Source organism: Saccostrea echinata, unplaced genomic scaffold (genome assembly GCF_033153115.1).
Source record: "Saccostrea echinata isolate AGI-Se365-2 ecotype Australia unplaced genomic scaffold, CSIRO_AGI_Sech_v1 ptg000052l, whole genome shotgun sequence".
NCBI lineage: Eukaryota > Metazoa > Mollusca > Bivalvia > Ostreida > Ostreidae > Saccostrea > Saccostrea echinata.
Window position 1 is genome coordinate 984,650 of NW_026889801.1, and position 19,446 is coordinate 1,004,095.

At 32.8% G+C, this 19,446-nt stretch overlaps 2 protein-coding genes across 2 annotated transcripts in view; one reads left to right on the forward strand and one right to left on the reverse strand.

The window, feature by feature from the left end:
• LOC133204132 (xylan 1,4-beta-xylosidase-like) overlaps positions 1 to 19,446 on the forward strand; it is a 478,456-nt gene that overhangs the window by 287,102 nt on the left and 171,908 nt on the right. The gene's annotated exons all lie outside the window — the stretch shown is intronic.
• LOC133204252 (galaxin-like) lies at positions 197 to 3,718 on the reverse strand. The gene is made up of 4 exons (XM_061339992.1): positions 3,691 to 3,718; positions 1,006 to 1,326; positions 671 to 790; positions 197 to 545 (listed from the first exon to the last, which is right to left on the reverse strand). The coding sequence occupies exons 1-4, from the start codon at positions 3,716 to 3,718 to the stop codon at positions 451 to 453; spliced, it is 564 nt and encodes a 187-aa protein (XP_061195976.1). The 3' UTR covers positions 197 to 450.

Genomic DNA, 19,446 nt, shown 5'->3' on the forward strand with positions numbered 1-19,446 from the left:
AAGATTAAATTCACAGTAAATTTATGACCAGAACAATGAAATTAAAATTAGATGTTGATCTCACGAATCATGCTACTGTTACAAAAAAAATGAATTACATGATTACTGACAGTATTATCAAAACCCCAAAGAGTGCCAGGATAAATGAGAGAAAAGGGACGGGGTGGGGGAGGGGAGGGGAGCTAGTTACCTCTCAGCAATACTTTTCACCAAACCATGACAACATTTCTCATTTATTGGATCATAATCCCTTTTTCCTGGGTGACAGCATTCTCTTCCAGTTTCCTTGGCGCCCTTGTGGACCTGATTATTGCAGCAAAGATCTGTCTGACTGTTATACCGCTGGTACCCACAAATTATCGATGGTCTCCTTGGCTGATGTTTGCAGGAGTAGAACTCTGAATTCCGAAGACAGCATTGATCGTGGTCAGAAGCATTTTTCTTTATTATTTAGTCACCACTGCAGCATAAGTGTGACGTTGTTGAATATACGTCTTTACCACAACATTTAGGGTCGTTCACGTGTTTTATGTTATGCACTTTACCTGAAAAAAAAGCATCCATTTTTATACATGGAAGATAATAATAAAATTATATTGACTCCTTTTTTGATAACTTTAAAAAAAATATAATGGCCAATATATATACATGTACCTATTAGGAAACGTACCATGACAGCATGTTTGTTGTCTTTTGTCATATGAACCGTTCCCACAACATTGAATTGTTCCATTTGATGAGTCGTATACGTTGTTACAACAACAGATTTGACTGGAGGAATTGTAAACACCTACAAGAAATTAACCGGCTTCGGAGTTCTAATATACAAATATTAAGTTGTGAAAATCAAGCTTTTCGATCTGTACAAATGAAATTGTGCATCAATCATGGGTTTTTCTACGATAATGAACATTACATTTAATCTGAAGAGAAGCAAATCGATTAAAAAGTTTCATCATAAAATGTCTTTCTACCATTTTATGTCACATTATTTTGATAACTCACCTGTCCCACAACAGTGCCCATTTGAGGACTGGACTTCGGTTATACCTGCCAATTTACAGCACTGTTCCCGCCTGTTATCAAACAAAGACTCCCCGCAGCAACGGAAATGTCTGTCAAAAGAGGATTTGTTGTAGAGTTCGGATTCGTCGCAGCATATCTGTTTCCCTTTATCGTATAGTATTCCATTGCAAAAGTCATGGAACCGTGGAACAATTTGGTTTTTTTCGCAAGCTGATATAGTCTTGTTGAAAGGAGTTATTTCATTACAGCAACCATTTTTTGTCGATATTAACTGATTTCCACAGCATTGAGTGTTCCTTTCTGAAGAAGAAAATATTTTGAAACACCTTCTTATTACATATAATAATTATGAATGAATTATGGACAAAATGTTAATACATTTGCACTGAATAGATTCGAGATACAAACAATCATACATATACAGATCGAGATGCAAACTTGAGAGATCAGTAATTCTCAACAAATCATTAAATTGTTACGAAAGACCCCTTTGGGGTCATCCCGTTACAGAATTAGCAACTGTTTTGATTTCGCAGGTACGTTAAGGCTTTCCGTAGAATATCACAGTGCACTCTGTGCCTTCACATCTCTGAACTACCAGAATATGACGTCATAATGGAATATGACGTCAAGTCACTGCAAACTTGGGGTGTTATGACGGGGAGAGTGTCATGTACTCTACACTTTATTTCAAACTGCATGTAACATGCTAGATAGCTATTGCAAAATTTACGGGTCGTTAAAGGTTTTTTAAGTCGTATATGTCCGAATAATTTAAAAATACACCGCTTACCTACCTTTGACTGAAACTCAGCATGTTCAAAATGCTTATGAAAAATATACTTTTGAAATGTACTCTGTTTTATACCCGTGGTTGGAGGTAGAATTTATTTTGTGTGTATAAAAGAGTCTGGCTCAGGTGATTAATGAGGATTAATCTGAGAATTTTTGTGGAAATCAGTAAGAAGAGGATGTTCTCTAACTGAATCTTGCTTGGGAAAAATGTGTGTTGGCTTTATTTTAATACAGATTACGATATTATGTGGAAAATACCCTCAAATTTGTAGGTAAGTTGAATATCTCAAGAAATATTTTGTATCTAAGTAATACTATGACTTTTCCCAAGCACATTTCCGATACACAAGGATACGATGAGTTTATTTATATAACAAAATGTTAATAATTATTGTGTTAATCAGCTGCGCCGAAGCGATTTATATGAAACACTTCAAAAAATTATAAATGACCGTCACGTGATCAGCAAAGTCATGTGATATCATAACAAATATGTTAATATATAGCCGAGTAAACCATCTATATAAATTGGGAGTACTTAAGTTCAATACTTATAAATTAAAACCAAAACTGACCTCGCAATGACATATTATTTTTTGAGCGCATTTTAAACCTTCCGGAAGCCTTAACATAGCTGTGTTAAAAAAATGTTTTTATTATAAATTATAAAATGTAATCACAAAAGACATACATTCAGCAGATATACATATTACAGAACAGACAAAGCAATATAACCATCTAAATAATATGTCTTTTTTCATTTAATTGATCATGAATAGTGTCTCTGCACGTTTCACAACTACGTGTCCTAAGAGAGGACGGACACTCATAGATGAACATCGAAAAAGAATATTTTCTTTTCTGTTTGAAAACGTCTTGATGGACAGACGGTTAATGTAATTACTATATGCTCCCGAATATTTCAGCAAGGTAGCGATAAAAGATCACACTTGAAGTACAAAAATCAATGCATTTTTTTTTATATATTTACAATGATAAAGGAATTATTTTCGTCTATTAATTGTAATTACAAAAGCCACGAGGGATCCCTCGTCATGCATGTTCCATAGATTTCGCGTAGTTTTCATTCATATGCGATCTCCGTAAACAACACTCGATATTGTTGACAGTTTTAGTTCTTTTGGAAAATCGTTTATTAGGTCCCGTGAGTCACTCAGTTGACCAACTGCTATCTGTTTTCGGCCGTCGTGCGTTAACATTTGAACACTATCAGCTTCTTCTCTGAAAGCACTGAACCGATTTTGGCATAGAATGTCTTTGAGTAAAGGGGAACAAAAATTGTGAATTTTATAATCCCTGCCCTTCCGAAGCCTTAACACTACTGGCCTAAAACATTACTGATAGTGCCACTTTTTACTGATAATTTCTGATATTTACTGATATTATACTGTTGGTACTGAGAATTTCTGATATTTGCTGATATTTTTAGTGTTGTTACTGATAATTGCTGTTGGTTCTGATAATTACTGATATTTACTGTCGTTTTTACTGTGGGTTCTGATAATTACTGATATTTGCTGTAAGCCGTAGATATTTAGAATTTGTAACTTGAGTGACAGCAAGGAAAGTATACATTTTTTCATAAAAAATTATTTTTATGTAATTATATATTTGAAAAACTTGACTATTTCTCTTTCTGTAAGAAGATTCATCCTGCCCCCCCCCACCTCCTCTTCATCCTGTTCTTTAGTTCCTAAAGAGCTGTATTATTGCAATCGGTGAAGTAGGCTTAAAAGGACGTAATAAATCAGTTTCAATTTAGGCACTATCAGTAATAATTTAGGCCAGTAGTGTAAAGGTTGGACTAAAACCATCAAAATTAGAGCTATCTTTAAAAATCTTTCTTACTCTTGGATATCAAGCAAACTGTTGGCATGATTGTATTAAGCATATAGCCTTCTATCAATTTTTTTGAAATTCATGGCCCATGCAATTGGTCATGGTGTTCTGGAGTAAGGGTGGAGCTCTAATGATTGTACAGTGAAAATGCAAACATTTTTTTTTTTAAATCTTCTTCTGTCCCCAGTATATTAATAAAATAAACTAGATGCATGATTATGATGATCATGGGTGCATCTTCTGAAATTGTGAAATTTGTTACCCCTTGGTGAGGGGTTATGCAGGGGCTCTATTGATTATTTAGTGAATATGCATTTATTCTTTTAAAATCTTCTTTTCTGATCCTGTGAACTAAGCAATCAACCCATGAGCAAGGTGCTTCTTCCAAAATTGTGAATTTAATGGTCCCTGGGTAAAGGGTTCTGCTGAAGGGTGGGGCTGTATTGATTATAAAATGAAAATGCATTATTTCTTCAAAAATCTTCGTTTCTGTTCTTGTGTATTAAGCAAACAAACCAAAAATAAAGTTATGATGAGCAAGGGTGCCTCTTCCAAAATTGTGAATTTCATGGTCCCTGGGTCATGGGTATTGATGTTACATGTAGGGTGTGACTCTATTAACTATATAATAAAAATGCATTTATTCTTTCAAAATTTTATTCTCTGATCCTAGGAATTTATTAGATAAACTTAGAACATTGTAATGATGATCAAGAGTGCATCTTCTAGAATTGTGAAATTCGTGGCTCGTAAAATTTTGCACGTAAAATTACTTTTTATATCTGCTCGTTGTAAAGACATCTAAAAATTTAACATGGGTCTTTAAAAAGATTTTTTTATTTATAAGAAAAAAAATAAAAAGAGCACAGAATTCACAAAGAGAAAAACAAAGTTCAACATCATTAATAAAGATGAAAACGTAAATTTAAGCGAAAAATTCAGATATAATCAGGATTAAACGAAGATCGGTTGCCCGAAAAGAGCTAGGTTCACTTTTTGCATAAAATGGCCCCTGTAGATATACCAATTAATTGACTAACACTTTATGTTCCATTTTAAACAACAAGATAAAGTAGAGACTTAGTGCTTTCATTTCCTATTAAAAATTTTCTCCTTATAGCCAAGGTCTTGGAAAACAGGGCTCATGAAATTGCAATGTTCTTGAATTTTAAGGAAAATAAGTATATTTGAGTACTTTCACAGAAGAGAAATGATATGAGCGCATCCTCTGACCTAAAAAAATAAAACAGGTTTTGTAATCCTCAGAAATAGTTCTATCATTTTATAGTTGCATATTTAAGATCAGAGGTTACGCTCTATATTAAATATCGAAAAATAGCGTTAAAAATTGGCTGTTTTGTAGAATTTTTCACGATATGAGGAAAATAACGCATTTCATGACGTCATAATGCATTGGCTAGACAGAAAATTACGTCATTTTTGACAGATACGCAGTCATCAAAGGTCTAAATGATATTTGATGCATTGTCAACTAAAACCAAGCAGTTTCAGTTTTTCTGAAATTCACAGGGCCAAAAAAGGCCCTAAGTGAACCTTGTTCTTTAATATTGAAACCACTACACTAGTGCAATGTACCAGCCATCACCGATGTTTACCTTGCACTCATTCCCTGAAGTAACGAGTGTCAGGCAGGTTAATCTCTTTTTCTTATAGTGTGGAATTATAGGATGAAAACTAGCCAGCTAAATTTTGTGCAAGTACTAGTAGATTTACATCGGATTTGTTACTTGAGTTTTAACAATAACTGATAGCAGAGAAAATAATCTGTTACTGATAAAAACTAAAAAAAAAAAAAAAATAGTGCATTTACTTCCTTTATTCTTTATGCATTCAACTTTCTATTCTATGCAATTCCAAATTCAGACATGTCCGTGTAATCTTTTTCTGTACTTCTACACTACTGCATCAGACCATTTGTGAAAGGCGGGTCAAGATAATTATTTCGCGCCAAACGTCACGAGTAAATCGTCGCGCCTTTTCTTTGGAATGTGTCTTCAATTGAATAAGTGTACGTGATAGCTTCAATGAATTTAAAAAAATGTGTTGCTATAGCCTGATTTTCTAGCCAAAGAATGTATATTTATCACACTGTACATAAAATATATACCGTATACGGGCAAGTAACATGAAGGCAGCGCTAAGTTTTCTTACACATTTTATATTCCTCTTTACCCCCAAAATGGATTATTCCAATTTGTAACACATTAATGAAAAGACTGGAATGTTTCGCAACAAAACACGTCTCGCCATATGACGCTCAAGGAATCTGATACCTATTTTGTTTATTACTTGCATCTATAAAGGAATGTTGCTCTACTAAAATCAAAGAAAAATATCATTAAAGTTTATTTTTCTCTCATTTGAAATTGCTATATGTTATTCAATCAACATGAGAAAGTAACAAATTCTACTTTCAAAATACAATTCGGCAACTCTCCAATTTATGATACAATTGCATAGGTATCTATCTAAATATACATTTGTACCAGTATGTTTTCCTCGTTTTGTCATATCACCATTGCATCTGTGCATTAATTAGTGCAAAATTCAACTGCAAACTCTTTATGAGGGAGTAAAAAGACATTGATATTGTGCCGTCAAACACCGCTGCTCTGACGTCGAACGACATAGCGCCCCCCCCCCCCCCCCCGTAAAGATAAAATCTTATGTTTCAACCCAAAAAAGTAAGAAAAAAATCGGACATTCTTTGGATTGAATCCGGATCGCCCACGTGAAAATTCAACATGCTAACCATTACGCTATCAAACATCATCGCTTAAAATTGAAAAATGATAAATATTTAGAGTATGGGTTAATCAATTTTTATACTACATATTAAGCATTCTTGTAAGACTCTTTATTTAGCCTATCAACATCATAAAAAAATATGAAAAACAAAAAAGTTCAAAAAATTACCCTTTTTAAATCACTTCCTGTGACGACCGGAAGTGACAACGACACACGAAATGTTTCCATCACACATCTACAAAACAAATTCTATCATACCTGAAAGTTTCAGACTCCTACCTTTAACAGTTTTTGAGAACATTCACGGACTAGATTTTTAGTGGAAAAAGGGAAAAATCGTAATAAATCCCGACCGGAAGTAAACATTTTCAATATTTCAAAATGGCATGAGATAACACATCATTCCTGAAAATTTGGCTGAAAATGAATGATTAGTTTTTGAGATATCGCGATTTGAAAATGTCAAAAAAATAAAAATGAAAAATAATAATATTAACTAGTAGACTAATTGTTCAGAGAACAATTAGAGGTCTTTCCACCTTTCTAAGTGTTTCAATGTAATTTGAGTTGTAAAAAAAAAGAAAAATGCAAAAAATTAAAAAAAAAAAAAAAAAAAAAAAAATTGTTTTTCCAGCAGGTCTCGAACTCAAAACCTTTAGCTTGAAAGGCAGGCGCGCTAACCACTACGCCACGGATTCCGATGAAGACCTACGTAGTAAAATAATGCTTTAGGAATACTTGCATTGGTTAGACAAGATAGTAATCAGTATTAAATAGTTTTGAGAAATATGTTTCCGTATCATTCGGCTTTCAAAAGAAAAAAAAAAAGAAAGAAAGAAGAAGAAAAAGAAGAAGAAAAATGCAAGAAAATAAATAAAACTCAAAAATTCGTCTTTTGCTATAGATTTATTGTCGGGCTCGTTTCTCTGTAGAGTTCAAAAGGTCTTCGCGCAGCTCCAAAAAAAGATGGTTTTTTTTTTTTTTTTTTTTTTGCGATTTAGGGGCCAATTTTTCTCTCCTTCCCCTTCTCTCTTCCCTTCTCTCCTTCTCTTTTTTCTCTCTCTCCTTTTCTCTTTTTTGTCTCTGTGTTAGTGTAGCGCGCTGACTATAGCCAATGTTTACATAGTTACCATGGAAGTACAATACATGACATGTGTTTTAGTGTGCATATCGTAGTTCTATTTTTGTGCATTATGCATTCGAAGGTTTAATTTGAGGTGTTTAATGTTCTGATTTAGTTAAACTACTTAGAAAAGTTGCCGATGAAATAAATCGGACTCGAGGCTAATGGTATGTACTATGTAGGTCGTCATATGGGAAAACATGGATTGGACTCAAAGCGGCCTGACTGCGGATCCTAAGATTGTTGCAGGTTCAGTAAGAAGATTGCTGACTGAAACAAGCTTCCATGTGGGTTGTATTAAATGCAGCTATGATAAATAAAATGTTCTACATGCATTTTATGAAGAAAACAAGATAATGAAAGTGTGGAATAGTTTATTTCATACATTTATATTGGTTTAACCCCCCCCCCCCTTCATATATTCTATATTTCTCATATTTTGGATGACCTTGACCTCTGACCTTGACCTTAATATCAAGAACAAAAATGCAAAAATCCATTTCAGTTGGTCCCATGTCTCTACATTTAAGCGTTAAAATTTTTTCAAGTTTACGTAAACAGCAAAAAAAACTTCAGGGGCAATAACTTGTATAAGGCTTCGATGAATCCTTTCGCAATGATAGATTGAAAAGCCCTCTCAATTAGTGAAAAGCATTGGTGATGGTTCTGTATCTCTACGGTTTGTAGTTTCAGAGGAGTAGCGATAACAAGCTTTTCTTGCGAAAGGGGCAATAACTTCATTAAATGTCATCGCTCGAAGTCGTTGGGTCAAATCTGAAAATCATTTAAGTAGTCGACTAATATGAAAGATGCGTCTCTTCGATAAGTTGCGAAACAAAAAATCAGCGAAAGAAAAATAATAATAAGAATAATAAGAATAATAATAATAAACAGAAGAAAATCAATAGGACTTTCCACAGAAAGGTGGAAAGCCCTAATAATAAGAAACAGTAGAATCACTATAGGTCTTCCGTTGAAAACGGAAGACCTAATAAGAAACAATAGAATCACTATAAGGTCTTCCGTGAAGACGAAAGACCTTAATCATAAAGTTACGCACTTGATAGCTAAATCAGAAGTGAACAAAAAATGAAAATGAGGAAAGAATGCAAAAAAAAGGATTTGCACCGAAAGTTAAATGACAATAATGTCAATTTTGCACTCGATTTCTAGAAAGGTCGAAGGAAGTGTGTATAGATATAAGGATTGTTTATACCGTACTCCCCTGAAGAAGAACGTAATAATTAGATTCCATTTACAATATCCTTTCTCAGTTACAAGTATGCAGCTAGAAACTTCATTCATCTCACTAGTTGTATCTCTATAGTACACTATAGTCTCTGAAAAGTATATAATAAACAAAAACGGAAGAAAATTATACTGCCTTGCCAAAGTAAAAAGAAAACGTAGCAAAATCTTCCGTTGCTTCTTCTTAAACAATTTTTATCCTTAAGAATTTACCACTGAAATCGAAAGCATTTAACTTCGCGTACAAAATCAATGGATACCATGCTTACCTTGGTGATTTTTGTTATCACTATCTGATGTCGAATGCAAGAAGAATGTCATTGGGAAAACTAATCTGACTGCTTCTTAGCCAATGCTCCCGGCACTAGAAGTGAAAATAACGGGTCTATCGGATGAGGTCTTAAAAACCGAGGTCCCGTGTCAAGGCAGGTGGTTTCACGATAGAGAATACTTAATGATCAGTGGCCCAAATACAGGCCTGAATTTGATGCCCTTCTTCAGAATATGGTGACGTCTTAAAGAGAGCAAAAAATTCTCAGATGGGACGTAAAACAACAAACAATCAATCTTTCAATTACATTATATCAATCTGCCCGGAAAGAAACCCAGTACTTTATATATATAAAGTTGAATATCTGTAAAAAAAAAAAAAATAATAATAATAATAATAATAAAAATAGGTTTTGTTAGGCTTGATGGAAACTGGTCAAGAGGAGTGTTTCCATAAATAATTGAATTTATCTAAAAAGCGTCATTTTACATGTACAATGCAAGGTACATAGTCGTACAATGATTAAAAAAAAGTTAAGCGAAGGTGTGCAACCGCGATTGGTTCAGAAAAATACGAAACCAGTGGACCTTTCTAATTCTCTTTACTGTATATGAGCTATGATAAGTTAAAAAAAAAATCTTACATTTCTATACATTAGAAGATATTGTGAATAATCTTTTTTAAAAAAAAAAATCATCAAAGAAATTACAGAGTTGTAAAATTTTAATCTAAGTCATAAGAATTTTTTTCCTTAAAAAAGGCCTACTGAATTGCATGCTTGTATTCAGTAAATGTGCTGAATGAAGGAAAATATCTGCAAATTAGGTGTATTTAAAGCGTGCAAAATGCCAGTAGTGTCAAGTACATAAAAATCATACTCAATTTCTGAACAAAGAATTTGAAGCAAAGTTTTAATTATTGAAAGGTATAAAACTGCGACAAACGAAACTTTTCTGTGGAAAAATTCTCTCGGTAAAATTATTCTATGGTAAAAAAAAAAAAAAGAAAAAAGAAATGAATTCCTTGGGGTTTGAACACAAGCTACAAAAATATTTTTCATAGAGATTGACAGAGTAACCAATACAGGGTACGACTTACAGCAGATAGTTGTGTTTAAATAGTGTTTGTAATTAGACATTTGAATAACTGGACTTTAATATTTCTCGGAAAGATACGAATTTTGTTTCATAGAGATATTTTAAGGTAGCATGGGTCATTGCTCCATATTTCTGTTGAGCAAAAAATGTATATTTCTTAACATACTTCGAAGATATACATATTTAAAAAGAAATGGAATGAAGACGGGTATCATATGAGTATTATGATTCATTTATCTTTTTTTCTGCCATTTTTGGTGCATGCCTGCTATTACATAGTAATATACAACAAAATTCCGATGTCAAAAGTCACTAGGACTTCAGATTATAAGCCTTTTTAACCAAGATTGTTTCCTTGGTTTCCTTGAAATTGAATTTTTTAATGGGCTATTTGAAGAAGCTAAAGCAACTTGGATTCTTCAACTGCAGAATAACAACCGTGTGTTTATGATTATGGATGTTGCCAGCACAGGCCACTTAAGCCACCTTGTGTGTCGGAAGATAATAATTCTGATTCAATCCGTCAGTTCCTTAAACATAAATTTGCTCAGAAAGGAAAAATGACCTTGTGAGCAAATAAAACTTATCACTGGGTCGTATTTTGACTGAAATATGTCATACCAAATCCACCTTTGTTTTTATACATGTATTTAATTTTACTACGGGATATTCTGTCTACCTGATCGATACAAAGGTCTCACGGCGGATGTAACCGATCAACAAGGGATATATATTATATATACAAATATTAAATTATCAAAAAAAAATTGTTACGATAAAGATTTAATTTTTCGCCTTTTTAGTTTGTCGAACCATAGGCATTTTTCTCGGTTTGTTCGCCCATCTCATTTCTTTTTACATCTCTTTGATCTGATCTTTATATAACTATGCCAGGACAAAGAAATTGAATATTAAACAAAATCTTTTTAATCTACAAATATAATAAGTTTTGAAAAGGCTCAAAAACTCTAAAGAGAAGTTTTTAATGATAGTTGGCCTTAAAGGAGAAACTTTAAATTTGCTATCTTCGTGTTCTCAATTGCTTTACTATTTATAGCTGTCTTTGAAAAGTATTGAATTTATAGTAATAAGAAACAAGTTCGAAGATGGTAATTATATACATGTACATTCTGGACGTTATAGCATGTAATTGATTTTTTTTTTAAATATATTTGTTTTATCTTAATTTAATCTACTGGAATTTAATTTTTTTTTCTTTTGTTTCTTGTTGTTTGTTTGAAAGTAAGTTTATGTGATGATGCAACGAGTTATTCAAATTACATTTCAGGTCATGAAATCTGTACTTTTGTCTATATACGTAAATTAAAAGAGAAAATTAAATTCTACTTACTTCAAGTCTGCACAAGTGTTTAATATGTTAAAAATACGATAAATGCACGCACCAAGTATATCTATGTGGGTGGCATTTTATGGAAGCATATCCGAATTCCTCACTGATTGTGCAATAAATATTAGAGTTCAAGGCCAAAATGGAGAGGTAACATAAGTACAAAATATATGGACAGTATCTGCGCTATTCTGCTAAAAAAAGAAAAAAACAAAGTCATATTCCTATCTAACTTGGGGATAATTTTTTTTCTCATATTCTTAATTTAATATACACCTGAAGATGCCTTACATTTCAAGGTTTTTTTTCTTTTCGTTTTTATCACAAACGCAACCACCATCGCAGTTTTCTGTATTTAAGCTGTAAATAAATCTTCTATGAGAGGGATTATCAAACGAACTTGTAAGTTTTGAAATCAAAAGAAGTTTTTAGCACATACATTTTAAACCTGTTTAATTATTTGTGAATTAGTTTATAAAAAAAGATATATGAAATACGAATATAGGGATCTAATTTAATTATTTGATTATCGAACCCATTTTTTCAACCAAGAAGTTTTCATTTGTCATTTTGTGTGTGTTTTATATGGGGTTTTTTTATTAAGATTGTTTTACTTTATTTTTTTTTATTTGTGTTTGTTTTCTTTTGTACAAATTGTATCCATTCAATCATAACAAACCAGTCATATGTTTTAGGTTGTGAAAGCACTCGAAAAGAATGCTCCTTCTCATTCATATTTTCACAAGACAAGGAAGTCTAGATCTCAGGTTATTTTGTTCAACTTGAAATCTCTCCTTACTAACCTTACATGCATGATAAACCTGTAATATTTGATAGACGTACCAAAGACTGATCGAAAGAAGCTGTTCCACTTACCTTATTTTTCAAAGAAAATTATATAAATACACAAACCTTATGCATCCTAGATTTTTTTTGTACATAGGAAGAGAGTATGCAGGTGGCTTCTGTGTTGTGAAATTAGAATCAGTATAACCGAAAATGCAGTTGTACGTATACGATCCAAACATCAGATTGTTGAAATAATGAGTGAAGCAAGAGGTAAAAAATTTGATTGACATTAAATGATGCAAAATCACTTTTTTTCGTTGGGTTTAATGTACTAAGTTGTTTTAGGAAAAAGATATTGGTTCGTGGATTTCTATAGTAATTTTCCATGATATATATTAAGCAAAACATATTTCTATCTTTAGTTCGAACATTTTTGTAAATTTGGTTATTATTATTATTATATTTTTTTTTTTTTTGAAAACAAACAGATAACCAGGTTACAAGAAAATGAAGTAGAACATAATTACAAAAAATATCAAGGCAATATAAATTGATTTTATTTCGCGAAAAAGTCAATACAATTGTAAATTAATATCAGGATATTATCTCTCTATTGCTATTATCTCTCTCTCTCTCTCTCTCTCTCTCTCTCTCTCTCTCTCTCTTCAGATGTCATTAATCTAAGCAGAACGATCATCGTACTGAGAAGAGAGATTTGGGACTTTTCCCAGGTAAATATTGGCTTCAGGAAGATTGACAATAATCAGTGGGAAACCTTTCTTTCCTTTCCATTTCTTGAGTTTCGTATTAATGCCAGCAGGGAAGAGTTGTTGGACAGAACGGTAGAATGACTCCTTCGTTAAGGAATTTTCAGACTGACTGCCCCTATTGCAACTACAAAGAATGCATTATTTTAAAAATACTTACACATTTTTGTTATTACATGGAAGTATTATCATGAAATAAAATTCAAAAAAGAATTTCTTGCAAGTCATGATCACAACTCGGTATATATTTTATACATCTTGTTTAGATGAAGTGTTCTAGTGAATGAGTTCTAGCACTCTTACATTACACCAACTGGAATTTTCAAAATACTTTACTTTGTTTAAGTCCACATTTAACAAATGCATGTATTATAACCTTTCCTTCTTTCTGTTAATTACACCACCGTGGCAAACTTGACTTCGTGACGAATAAACTCGATTTCCACAACATTTCGGTTTTGGCAGATCCTTCACGGAAAACACAAGACCTAGAAAACACGTGTATTAAAACGTGATAACTTATGACATCGAACCTATCCAAAATAACAAAACTTGAAGAAAAATACAAACCTTGACAACATTTCTCGCTCTTTCTGTTGAATGGAGTGGCAGATTTTTCAGAATGACAGCAAAGTTGAAAAGAAGAATTGTAAAATCCATCACCGCAACATCGCGTATTTTCATTGGCAGCAATTCGTTTTCCCTTGCAGCAAATTTCTGATTTCTGGTTATAAAGTTCTGAAACAATGACATGGATAATATAAAATTCTTAACATAATGAACGACACCTACAAGGACTCTAAACATACAAATATGTATTTGGTCAAAATCTATTGATACTCTTATCAAAAATAATTTGAAAGTTTGACATCTTTTTAAAGTTTACTAACGTTCTCCACAGCAGTCTCCTGTTTTTGGTTGAACATAGGCAGAACCAGACCAGATACAGCACTGTTTAATTCGTTTATCAATCAAAGAGGAGCCACAACATTCATAATTGGAGTGATATGAAGGAACACCGTACAGAGTTGACCGGTCGCAACAGATTTGCCTTCGTTTATCATAAAATACGCCTTTGCATATATCGTATTCAATTGGAATAACTGTGTTGTTCAGGCATTTGAATAACGATGCGTTGTAAGATTTCCCATCGCAACATTCAAGACTCTGTGAGGTTCCGTTCTTTCCACACCATAGTGCCTTCGCTGAAATCAAGCAAGACATATCATCAGAGTATAGATTTTTTTCATTTGATACCAGCTGTGCTATCAGTTCCTACAGCAAGAAAGTACCTGTATTTAAAGTTGAAACTGTGCAGTTTAGAATTATTTATATGAACAGTGTCAAAAAAAAGTAAGCAATTACTTATAATTGTAGTTTCGGTGGACTTTTTCTTTAAACACACTTGAGTTTCTTAATTGTTTAATTGAGAAACTATTATTGATACTGTTTGGTCTCAAGACCATAAACTGTAAACAGACTTCAATAAAAATTCAAAATGTGTTATTCTTTGAATAATTTTGAAAATGAAACAAAATTCTCATCCTGTAATTTGAATACATTTACACTATAAACGTGCAGCTTTTAATACATGTTTGTTCAATAAAAATCAACATAGTCATTTTTTTTAACTTTCGTCTGTTCTCAGTTTATGATCTTTGAAACATATTATAATTTCAAACAAACCCAACATAATTGCAGCTATGATTAAGGTAGAGATCAAGTTTGAAATATCCCATGATTTAGCATTGTAACATTTTAATGTGGAATTCGTACTTTCCAACATTTCAACTTATAAATTACTTGGCAACAATCTACAAACAAAACCATTGCAACCGACCATCTGTAAAGTACGGGAAGTTATATTAATTTGCAAAGAGTAGAAGATTTGAAAATGAGTTAAGTGAAGTGGATGCCAGGGTTTCGATTAAAAAAAACCCAAATGTACATTTTACCCAATATTTAAGAAATGTAATTTATTGTTTCAGGGTAATTGCATGTTAAATAATTACATGTATAATGCTTAGAAAATTGTGAGTTTTATGCAAGTATAACAGCCAGTTATGCTAATAAGTTCTAACATGATTTTTATTTTAGTAATGCAAACTAGTTTATTTTCGTAAGTTGTTTCTTTATCTAAGCAGAATCCTAGTCACAGGCGACTAGTATATTTTGTATGTTGAGATAGATCTAGTTTCAAATAGGCAGATCAAAATTAAAAAAAATATTTGAAAATTAATTCTTGTTAAAAGTAAATGAACTTTTCTTAAGTTTAATTTGCTTACAATGTCGGTCGTTTTTGTTACTTCCAACACATATTCCATGTTTCTTTGATTTTTCACGGACTTCTTCATCACAGCAAAACTCGATATCTGGATTAAATGTATGCTCTACAATATAAATCAAAGTACTGAAAGTACTGGAAAGCGCTAAGCAATGTTTGAAATTCATCAGAATTATTTTGAATTTAAATTGCCTGTTGTATTGGAAGAAGTATTATGTTGACAGTGCGACCGCGCTGGGGCGAGCACAGTTCTTCGATACGTACATATTCACTTTAAAATAAAACTTATGTCCGCCTTTTCAAACCGCAAGGGGAAACATTTGAAGGTTCGAGATTCTCCGTTTCTTTAAAAAAAATATATATATAAAAATTAAATTACAGATGTTTAGTCCAAACAGTAAGGTATTTCTCAAACCTAATAAAAAAAAAAGAAAGAAACGAAAAAAAAGAACATGTAAAAATATTTTCGTTCTCCATCGCCTTATAGGAGACTATAAGAGGTATGTTTGCTTTTTTTGTTTGTTTGTTTGTTTGTATGTTGTTTAACGTCCCTCTCGAGAATTTTTCACTCATATGGAGACGCCACCACTTGCCATTGGAGAGCTGCAAATTTTGTCCTATACTCGGCTCTTACGGCCATTGAGCAGTGAGGGATCTTTTTCGTGCCAGCACCTACTGCGACACGGGACCTCGGTTTATAAGGTCTCATCCGAAGAACCGGTCTCCACGTCCCACAGTGGGATTCGAACCCGCGACGTAAGGATCAACTCCTTTCTCCGCGACTCTAGAGCAGACGCTCTAACCACTGCGCCACGCGGGCGACGAGGTAGGTTTGCGTATGAAATATATGGAGATAACGAACAGTATTCAAGCTCAAAAGTCCATTAATCAATACAAAATAGGTGCAGAGCAAACACGGACCTCCAAACATCAGAGGTGGGATCAGGTGCCATGGAGGAGTGAGCATCCCCTGCCGACCGGTCACACCCGCCGTGGCGTGTGCTCCTTGTCTTGATCGGGAAATAACGGAAAAATCCGTCGACAATTCAGTGTGTAAATAACGGCCTAACAATTAGTGTGAAAAACGTCAGTCAGCATTTGATTCAATGATAAATTGTATTTGCTGACAAGGTCATTGTATCGACCATAGAACTTACGAAATGATGACTTTAAACGAGACAGCTGATATTCTTGTTTCATCAACTTATTTGTCAATAATTTACCTCGTTTTAGAAATTGTACATACGTAGAGCATCCTCTTGCGTATCGAATCAACTGAGAGATATATACCCCGTATGCAGGTGATGAACTTCAAGGTATATTGCTGCATAAGTAAGGGAAGTTGACGATTGAAAAGTTAAAGTCATCACGTTTATCATAAAGCTTGGTTGTTAGATTACCATTAACGTCTTTTTCAAGTAAAATATCCAAATATGAAACAGATGTGTCAGACTCTGTGGTATCTTTTATCTCAAGTTCACAAGGATATATCGTATCGACATGAGAATGGAAATAGCCATTGTTAATTGACAATACGTAGTCGATATATCTAAATGTCGAGTTGAAGGCCACAGCAAGTGTTTTCTTCTTTTCACGTACAAGATTTTGGACAAATTCTGCTTCATATGAATACAAAAAACGGTCTGCTAATAACGGGGCGCAATTGGTACCCATGGGAATTCCAATAGATTGTTGGAAGACCTGGTCTCCAAAAACCACATAGATATTGTCAATCAGAAACTCAAGCATCTTTTTAATGTCAACTTCAGAGTACTTGTGTGAACAATCAGAATGTTTTTTGACAAAATAATTTTAAATCGCAATTCATTGGAGGGAGGGGGGGTTGACTATATATGTAGCTATACATTTGCTTGAAAATATATATTTTAAAATAATTTTAAACACTTGAAAATGTCGCTGATATTCCTCTCATTAATGTGCAACACTGATAGCTAAATTGTTCTGGTGATAATTTTTAATAATTCATTCCGTGTTTACGAGTGTTTCAAATTGAAGATTGGCTGTTTGTGATTGTGAATTAATTTTAGAAAGTGCTCCTAAAAAATAAAAATGTTAATTTTTATTGCGTCGATAAAATATTTCCTTATTGATAACATATTTATTAAAGTTATGAATTAAAGATCTCAAAAATATCGAATGCTAGTATTCTCACTTAATTGTTTTAGTATACCTCTTTTTTTTCATATTCATGAGCGATTTTTAAACTTGCGAATCTATAGAAAGGATTTTGCAGGAAATTCATTAATGGAGTGTGTAAGATATTTACACAATCGCTACGAGCGTCCGGTATTTATTAGTGATAAATAAGACTTAGACTATATATTTCATTTTGTTTTGAATATGCTACACTGTGCATTATACATTTATACATTAGTTTTCCTATCTAAGTGGATTCTTTGAAAACACAGCCACCACTTTCCCTACGTGTACGTACAGCCGCAAACTGCCTTTCTTTGCGAATTATTTACATCATATTTTTTACCCATATTACAAGTATAGAATACAACACAAGTAAAAACAGTTCATGAATGCATTCCAGTCTGTTACTAATTGATACCGAGATGACAAAATCAACTTCATTGATAGCTCTCTGCATGGTGCAAGGGTGATAATAGGAAGACTTGTTTTTAGTTATATTGTCTGAAATAAGGATCTAGAAGAAGAAATAGTAGTTAATATGGATATAAATTATATAGAACGTACATATGTAGGTACATTGTAAATCAATTTTATGCGAAATTTTCTACTAAATAACTTAATTCCAATTTGAGTTTTAAATACTTATTAAAATCCCATTTGAGTTTTAAAAATATGTACTTATTCAATCTTTACATTATATGTACATGACATATAATTAACCTTTTTTTTTTAGGTATTTGCGCCATAGATGCAGCAGTTGTTAGCTACATGGTACACAAGATTTTAAATGAACTACAATGTATAGAGATAAGAACCGCCCCTGTCTACTAACAGTGGATTTTCGTACAATGTACATGCATACTCTTTACCTTACTAATTGACTCCTATTATTAGAACTGCACGTAACGCATTATTACACTAAAATAGCCGAAAGAGCGTCGGGGATTTCCAGTTGCATATTTTTAGAAAACCCAGTGGAGTTATCCAACTTGCTTAGTGGAGCTGGATCGCGAACGGAAGTAGATTTAAGATGACAGAAAGCGCTTTGCGCTGCGCTTAATAAAATGAAACAGCATAGTTGCGCTCATGTATGAAAAGGAAATACAAGTTTTCATTTCTCAAATTTATTCGAAGAGGGTTTCTTCAAAAGCTCCTATTATTATGTAAATGTAATAGAGAGAAGGAGAGATTTACTATGTGTTATACAATAGAAGTTGAAAAATCTGTGGGTCAGGAAAACAGGTAAGTATAATACCTTTCCTTTTTGCAAAATAGGTTTTAATCATGCAACTAAAATTGGTCAAAACAAATAGTCTCATTTCATTAAGTTATTTTTTTTTTCTCAGTTTTGCAAAATATTTATCAACCCCGTAGTGCTGTGAGTCAACGTTCATCCGACGTATTTTTTTCCTTTGAAATAAAATTGACTAGTCATTATTTGGAATTCATGAGTAATAACTAGTTTAAGAAATATGCTCGTTAAACTAAAATATATTGTATCTTGTATGTTCTCCTTTATTTCGTTTGAAAACCACGCTCGTTTATCAATACTCTAACGTTAAGCAAGCCACCTGGAAAGATTTCTTATGCACTGGGTTTTCCATCAGTGAGACAAGCAATGCCGTGATTATCAGTAATACAATATTTAGCGTACTTAACCCTACTTTATATGTTTATACAGATATATATATAAATAATAAAAATCATTTTTTTTCTTTCTTATTATGGAAATTAACGTTGCAGCTATTGCAGGAAAAAAAATCACACAACCCACTCCCGCGGATTATGATTTCTTCTTTTTTTTTTTCTGCAACAGCTGCAACATTAATTCCTATACTAAGAACCAAAGAAAGCATTTTATTAAATTTACCCAGAAAGGCTAAGATAATTTTGCACTAAAAGATACCCT